Source organism: Adiantum capillus-veneris, chromosome 19, assembly GCF_014529385.1.
Source record: "Adiantum capillus-veneris isolate H3 chromosome 19, ASM1452938v2, whole genome shotgun sequence".
NCBI classification, from domain to species: Eukaryota; Viridiplantae; Streptophyta; class Polypodiopsida; order Polypodiales; family Pteridaceae; genus Adiantum; species Adiantum capillus-veneris.
Genome location: NC_140949.1, coordinates 100,969,934 through 100,977,243, shown reverse-complemented (window position 1 = coordinate 100,977,243; position 7,310 = coordinate 100,969,934). Strand labels below are relative to the sequence as shown.

The 7,310-nt window shown below is 44.4% G+C and overlaps 1 protein-coding gene across 1 annotated transcript; it reads left to right on the top strand.

Moving 5' to 3' along the window:
- Positions 1 to 729: 729 nt before the first annotated feature.
- LOC147434552 (uncharacterized) lies at positions 730 to 6,600 on the top strand. The gene is made up of 4 exons (XM_086491015.1): positions 730 to 1,485; positions 1,623 to 1,886; positions 2,061 to 2,990; positions 3,220 to 6,600. Exons 2-4 carry the CDS (start codon positions 1,632 to 1,634, stop codon positions 5,668 to 5,670), a joined length of 3,636 nt encoding a protein of 1,211 aa, XP_086347141.1. The 5' UTR covers positions 730 to 1,485; positions 1,623 to 1,631; the 3' UTR covers positions 5,671 to 6,600.
- Positions 6,601 to 7,310: the final 710 nt, after the last annotated feature.

Genomic DNA, 7,310 nt, shown 5'->3' with positions numbered 1-7,310 from the left:
AGTAATGTTAAGAGGAATTGCAAACAGCGATTTGAAGAGAGAATGAGAGAGGCGTTAAGGATCAAATATTCGCCTTAAAAGTTTTGGTACTCGAGGACTCGCAGAGTTCCGGGAGTGCAGTGTGCACATTCTCTACCGAATCACGAGACTCATTGTACACGCACACTCGGTCGTCTGAGAGAGAGCTCTGCTGATGAGTTGAGATGAGCTTGATTCTTGGAACATCCCCTGGTTTCTCTCCGCCCTCGGATCTCCTCCCTCTCGCTCTCGTCGAGTCATCGGCCCTGTTTTTCCAACATTGGCCTGTTTCTCGAGAATCTCCAGACCCTCCCGTCTAGGTTCTCGCCTGGCTCTTTTTCTCTCTCTCTCTCTCTCTCTCTCTCTCACATCCCAACACACGCACACGGCACATAAATCGTAACATCCGTCTCCACATTGCGCATTCACGTGCAAATTTGAGCAGCCTTTGTGGGGACTCTGGGATGTCTGTGACCTTCTCTTCTAGTAGCCACTTGTACCTACATACATGCTTTTCCTTTTCGACATTTCCATTGAGTGTGCAGGAAGCTGATCTCTCTCTCTCTCTCTCTCTCCACCCATTCCTCAATTCTTCATTTTTCACTCATTCTCCATCATCTTTTCTGATTTGGTCCTGCGTTTCTTTTCTCTCCCGCGAGCACCCTCATCAGCACACCCCCCCCCCCCCCCCCCCCCCTTTCCTTTTCTCTTCTTCTTTCTCTCTCTCTATACACACGCACACGCAATCTTTTTCCCTTGGGCTCTCTCTCTCTCTCTCTCTCTCTCTCTCTCTCACACACACACACACACACACACTCACGCGCGCCCGCGCTCACACCCACATCCGCCATACACCCTGCAACCCTACTTCTTCCCCTTTGTCCTTCCCGTCATGTGCCCATCACCCTTTCTCGCTCATGCTGCTGTCCATTAATTTGCCTGCCCCCTCTCTCTAACTTTCTACTGTTGGATTTCCACACTGTCTTGTTCGTATGTACATCTCTTTTAAATATGACTAGATTTGGGGATCTTCTAGCACAAATTATCACAGGAGCAGTGGAGGGGGGGTTGCCTGCACACAAATGCATTATAGCATTATCGTTCACACATCAAGTTCCCACAAAAGGTAGACTTTTTTGCAGGGCATGTAAGAGGAGCTTGTGAGGACGGAGTTCTGATACAGAGATCGATACGGCTGCGCATGCAACGCTGATTCTGTATACAGAAAAGCATGAGAAGCTTCCTCCTGCAGCAGAGGGTTTGCCTTGATGTATGAAATCACAAGCGTCTTTGCATTAGCTGGACATTCTTGGAAGTTCACACAGGGGTTTTGTACTCCATCAGAGAATATATTTTGAGGAGCTTCATCTGATACCGGGTTGAGAGCCATCCACGTCTGTGTTGGCGCAGATGAGAGGGTCCGAAGCATTAGGAGGGCTGATATGAGCTTCCCTTGATATCGAACAGGTTCGTCTTCTATCCTCTGGCCTGTGGTTTGTATGTGGATGAATTCTACTACTTCACCTCCAATTTTTTGGAGCTTACAAATGTGCATTTTGTGTTCTTGAGGTGCCACTCTTTCCCTTACTCTCTATGTTTGACAGGTTAAAGCCATGGGGTTCAACATCAGAGGGGGCGACAAAAGCTCTCTGGCTTTACTTTCTAGCAAAAGAGGTAGAGCATATGCTAGGACAAGGGCAGATGAGGCTTTCGCTTTACCTAATTTTTCCGATGCCATACCCGTCTCAACAATAGAGCTGCAGCAGCGCCCGGCAAATAATACTGCAAGATCAGAGCCGCCTGTGGAACATGAGGCAGAAAATGTAAAGCAGACAATGCTGCAACATGAGTCTGTATTCAAAGAGCAGGCAAGTTTCTTAATTTTTTGCTTGGCCTGGTTGGGCAGTGCCAGTAGTTGAAGTCTTACAATGTTTCGGTAGCACTTACTTTATTGTAATGTCAAGAAATCATGTACATATAAAGAGGGCTTAACATGTAAAGAGTCATCATGAACATGAGCTAATCTCGTTGTCTTGCAACAGTTACACGAGCTGCACCGGCTTTATCAAAAGCAGTGTATGCTGATGGCAGAGTCCAATAAAGATCCTTCTTGTGACCGCGTGCCAGAGCCTCCATCGTCAAACGGTTCATTTTTATGCAATCCAGAGACCTTACGATTGCATGAGGAGCGAAGCTTTGGTAATGCAAGTTCCACAAAGGGTTTTGAGAACAACCAAAGCTATCGTGCTCTTCTTGGTAGGATGGATGACGTGAAGCGCTTCGAGGATAGTGGATCGAGCGGAAAACCAAGCAGTCACCTATTGACTGAAGTTTATACATCGAGCCAAAATCAAGGCAGACACCAGATGTTCGACTTGGAGAAACCTCCCCCGTATCGCCCGATACTCGATCTAGAGCGCCCAGCTGATGAGTATATGGATGTGGAAGTGCATGAAGAGAAACCCCAAATTGCAGGCCTGATCAACAAGTCTGAAAATGTTTTTGGTCCAGGTGATACTCACTTCTCAGGGAGTACCAAGGAAGGAGAAAGTAGAGAGTTAGTGTCGGGAATAAGCAGGGGTTCATGGGACAACAAGTTGTTGGGCTTCCGGATAATCAATAACACGGTATCGGATTGTCCAGCAGGAAGCAGGGAGGAAATGCCGACAGGTTGTTTTCCATATAGAGAATCTGTGTTTAACCACCCCACATTTAATGAAGTGGTCCCCTTTCCACCAGGGCCTATTGCTGCACCAAAGCAATCTCTTTCGGATTCCAAAAAGGCTCTTTTTGCTTCTCAATTCTCTGGGGGTCTTCCAGACTTGAATGGCGACATTCAGTTCACAGAACAACAGTCATCGCCGATGCAAGCTTTTTTGCCAAAGCATGAGAAAGATGGCCAATCTGTTGATGTTGAAGTTGATTCTAGGGCTTGTTCTAGTACTCCACAGCTACCTCACTGGCTTCGTCAGGTAAATATAGGAAACAGCAAAGCAAATCTTTAAGATTACAGGCTTACTCCAATGTATGGAGTACATGCTATGCACTGTAGAACCTGTATGTGCGATATTCAAGCTGACTACTTGGGGTTTTGAATATACCCTATCTTTTTTGTTCTTTCAGCATGGGTTTAGCTCTGTTATTTGCTCAGTGCCAAGGTTGTAATTGTTAATTAATTTTTGTTTCTCTGTTAAACTACAGGCACCCTCGGCAAGAGCATTTCCCTTGCATGTTTCAGGGCAGAGTTCAGTTTCCCAGCCAAAAACTCCCGCCTTTATTCCACAATTTCATGATAAGACAACAAAAACAGCATTTTTGGTACCGCAAGTGCGTGGTAAAACAAACTGGAACAGCAATATCCCTGTTGACATGGCAAAGGCTTCATCTTTTTACATAGAAGAGCCTCATTGTCCTTGGCCGCAAAGCAGTACAATAAATATTAAGCAGGGAGAAGCTTTCCATAGAGAGTTTCCTAGTGCATCTTCATTACAATTCTCTCAAGTTGCACACACTGGTACAGCTGAAGGTCCATATTCAGGAGTTTATGGAAGGGACTACAGAAGTGGGGACCCCCCTTTCTACTTTCCACAAGCCAGGGACAGTGAGAAAATGGGGATACTGCCAACGACATCAGCAAGTCTTTTTCCCCATGTCGTGGGAAGCAGAGTTCTTGGATTTGAGACACATGGTCATTCGTCAGAGCCTCTTTCAAGGGTTAGATGCGAAGAGCCCACTAATTTTTCAGCTGTCTCCTCGTGGTATGAGCAGAGAGAGAGTTTTTCTTCACTTTTGCAACAAGCATCTAATCCAGAGCCTGTTTGCAACCGAGCATCTCTGGTCACCTCTGCTAGTCCGTGGGAAATTAATTCTAGTTTTCAAGGTCCATTTCTTGGGATGGATCGCCTGGAAAGGGGCATTTTTGGACCGCATGCTAATGTCAGGAATATTGAAGCCTCTTCATCGCAAACAAAAAGTACCACAGCAAGCCCTGCTTTTGATTGTATGCATGCAGGTTCATTGCTTGGCTGGATAACAGAGAGCATGAAGGAAAGTGAATCAACTTCATGCAAAAAGGTCGAAACACCTTTTCATAATGGACATGCACTAAACGTCGCCTCCTCAGGTGACCACCGCAGTGATTCAAATCCAAGGAAAATTCTCTTTGATTTGAATATGAGCAGTGACGATTGTATGCCTGAGGGAAGTTTTGATGCTTGCAACAAGATTGTTAGTTCATGTAATGCAGAGCAGCGAAGTCTTAAGCAAGAGAGTGAGATGAGCAGGAGCTCAGGTTGGGATGCAATTAAAGCTCCTCTCATGTACGAGTCACAAAAATTGCAGGCTACTTGCTTTGGAGACAGTGTGGCAGCCAAAGGGCTAGCTTCCGAGTCTCCCTTAGATACAAATACGACTCACTTGCGCAACGATACATTTTATTTGTCTGAAGCAGCAGATAATCTGTACTCTGAAGGAGACATGCTTAGGAATGATAATTGTGTAGATTATTGTTCTGGCGAGGATGAGACAGGAGGTGGTTTTGTGGGAGTTAAAAGCTCAGATGGCTCAGGTTTAACAAGCTGTGAGAGCCGAGATAGAGTCCACTTAGAGGTCAAAAAAGCAAGGGACGATTCCAACACTAGCAGCGGTGAAGCCTGCCACAGTCTTGAGTCAAGGATACCTAATCGCAAGGAGGATGTGGCCTTCTCATCAAATTATCAAAGAAAGAGGAGTTTAGGATTACCGTCTCAAGTGAATGTTGTTGCTCAATTGTTCACTTTTCCGAATATGCAAACCATGCCTTCACATCTTGACACAAAAAGGGAGTGCTCACCATACAGTTGTACGGAGTTTGCTGATGAGAGTGAGGCTGCTTATGTAGTTGCTAAGAAGGATGCGGTTGAGGCCTCTAAGGCTGCCGAGCTTTTGCTAAGCTTGGGGTTGGATCTGCCATCCACAGTTGAGAACGATGATGCTACTGACAATTGTAGGAAGTGTCTTGACTGGTTAGCTGACATCATTCCTGATGAAGATTATCGTCAACCAGAAGATGATAATGTTGAAATAGCTTTTACAGGAAACAATGAAGCCATGCAGGGTGAAGGATTTTCTTTAGAAGCTGTATCTTTGGATGCTTTTGAATCCACAGTATTAGCCTTAGAGCCGGTTGATCCTACTTCAGAATGTCTAGTTATACAGCCCCTTTATAGAGGTAATACTGTGGAGAATATCCCCACATTGCGTCGTAGGCCTTCCCGGAGGGGCAGAGCAGGAAAAGATTTTCAGAAAGAGATGCTCCGCAGCATGAGTGGGCTTTCCAGGCATGAGATTACTGAAGATCTTCAGATCATTGAGGGGTTGATTAAATCTGCAGCAGAGACAACAAATAGTTGCTCACCCTCTCCTGATGACAAGCCTTTATCAAACCCAGAAGAATTCTCTTCCAAAAGCAGTGGGAAAGAGAAAGGCACTAAATCTTATAAAGGTGGTAGGCTCAATGGGATGTTGAGTGTTAGCTCTTGGGGTGAATCTACTCGACGAAAGCGCATGGGACGTCAGCGGAGTCAATGGCTTTCTTTACCTCCAGGAGTTCGAACGTCTCTGTTTCCAGATATTGCTGTAAATGTGGCTTCTCAACATAATTTCCACCAGTAGCTAGCTTGTGTTGTATATGAGTTGGTCAATATTTCAACCTTGTCTGAGGACATGTTTAGGCAATAGCTTTACGCCCAGTCACCCACATGAGATGAGCAGTGCAATGAGTCTTCCTTGTTGCACCCAAAAGAGTTTCTCGCTTGTTGCAAGGAGGGTTCACTCGCGTGTGAGGAGTAATGGATACAGATGATTATTTTCTGTTAGTAAGGTAAAGCAATAAACAAAGAAGAAACAAAGGACATGAATTGAATCTCAGAGCCGATCGTGCTTACAGGCATTCACTGCCTTATTGGAAGCGCGCATGTGATCTGGATCTATGTTTTTAGGTTATCTTATTCTTGAGAAAGCAATGCCAATACAGAGGCATTTGCTGGCTTCTTTAAGTGATCGTGTTTATTTGTTTAAGACTCGACTTTTTGAGGCAACACTCTCTTCCAGAATCGGCCATGCTTTATCATGTAAGGTTCGCCTACAGATAAGGTTTAGGAATGCCCAAATGGTTTTGGGGCCTTTTTGTGCTTGGTTGATGGTTTGAAGGTTTGGGTTGGATTCTGTTGTGATGTCGTTCCAAGGGCCTCAAATTAAATGAGGTTGACAATTCTTGCTGGCCTTGTAGTACTATCATCATTGTGGAGGTTCTATGAACCCTCAATGGTATGATGAAGGTGATCATAGTGATTCTGACAAGTCAGCTTTTGATAGTTCTGCAAATCACAAGGCCACATTTGAATGTTGGCTTATTGGGCTTGGCTTGTCTATCTATACTTCCTAGGGCCTGATATTACCTCTTGTTCAATGAGATTTTCAGTGTGATGCTGGCTTTGTATTACTATCAATCATGGAGGAGGTTCTATGACTTAACAGGTATGACGGCGATTGTAATGATTCCGGCAAGCAAGCTTTTTATAGTTACGCAAATTAACAGGGCCACATTTGTGTGTTAGCATGTTGGCATGCAGGAAGGGTTTTTTGTTTTAGGAATACACCTTCAGTTGGAATCATGTAGAACTAATATACTTTCTCAGATGTCTTCATAGGTGATGAACGATGGTGTACTTGGTACGCCTTCGGTCTCAAAGTGTCAGTATGCCAGATGCATTTTTTGTTAGCAATGAAATATTCCACTCAAAATAGTTTAGAAGGTATTAGTGAATTTGAAAACTGAGTAATGGTCCTGTTTTAATCAACAGCGAATCTGAAAGTTTTAACACAGCAAATGCAGGTTTAATCTTTTTTTTTTGTCCAACTTGCAATGGGTTTTACTTCTCTCTGTGTCAATCCCTTCGAGTTGATTTTGTTGGAAGTCATGAATCTCGTGTGAATGCCCAGTGGGATCCCTTTTATTGAATTTGTCATTTTTAGGTTACTTATTTGGTATGAGTCTGATGGGGCAATTCATGTGTGGGTTATGTAAGACCCCCAGAGGAGTATGTAACTGCCCCCATTGGAATAAGCTATCCCTTTCTCTCGTGCATTCTCTCTCTATCTCTATCCTCGGCATTGTCAACTTTGATAGATCTCTCCATGGAAATGAGGGCTTTGGTTACCTAGGTAGAGCAGGGTGGAAAGAATCAGTTTGCGCTAATTAATTGTACAGCTTTTGATTCGAGTGTCTGGACAAAAGTTTAGTATGGTTACTG

What these genes read in the sequence shown, in the direction of transcription:
- LOC147434552 (XM_086491015.1), top strand. Translation starts at nt 1,632, where the DNA reads ATGGGGTTCAACATCAGAGGGGGCGACAAAAGCTCTCTGGCTTTACTT. An exon ending in AGTCTGTATTCAAAGAGCAG is followed by an intron (nt 1,887 to 2,060) that starts GCAAGTTTCTTA and finishes GTCTTGCAACAG; the next exon opens with TTACACGAGCTGCACCGGCT. An exon ending in TACCTCACTGGCTTCGTCAG is followed by an intron (nt 2,991 to 3,219) that starts GTAAATATAGGA and finishes GTTAAACTACAG; the next exon opens with GCACCCTCGGCAAGAGCATT.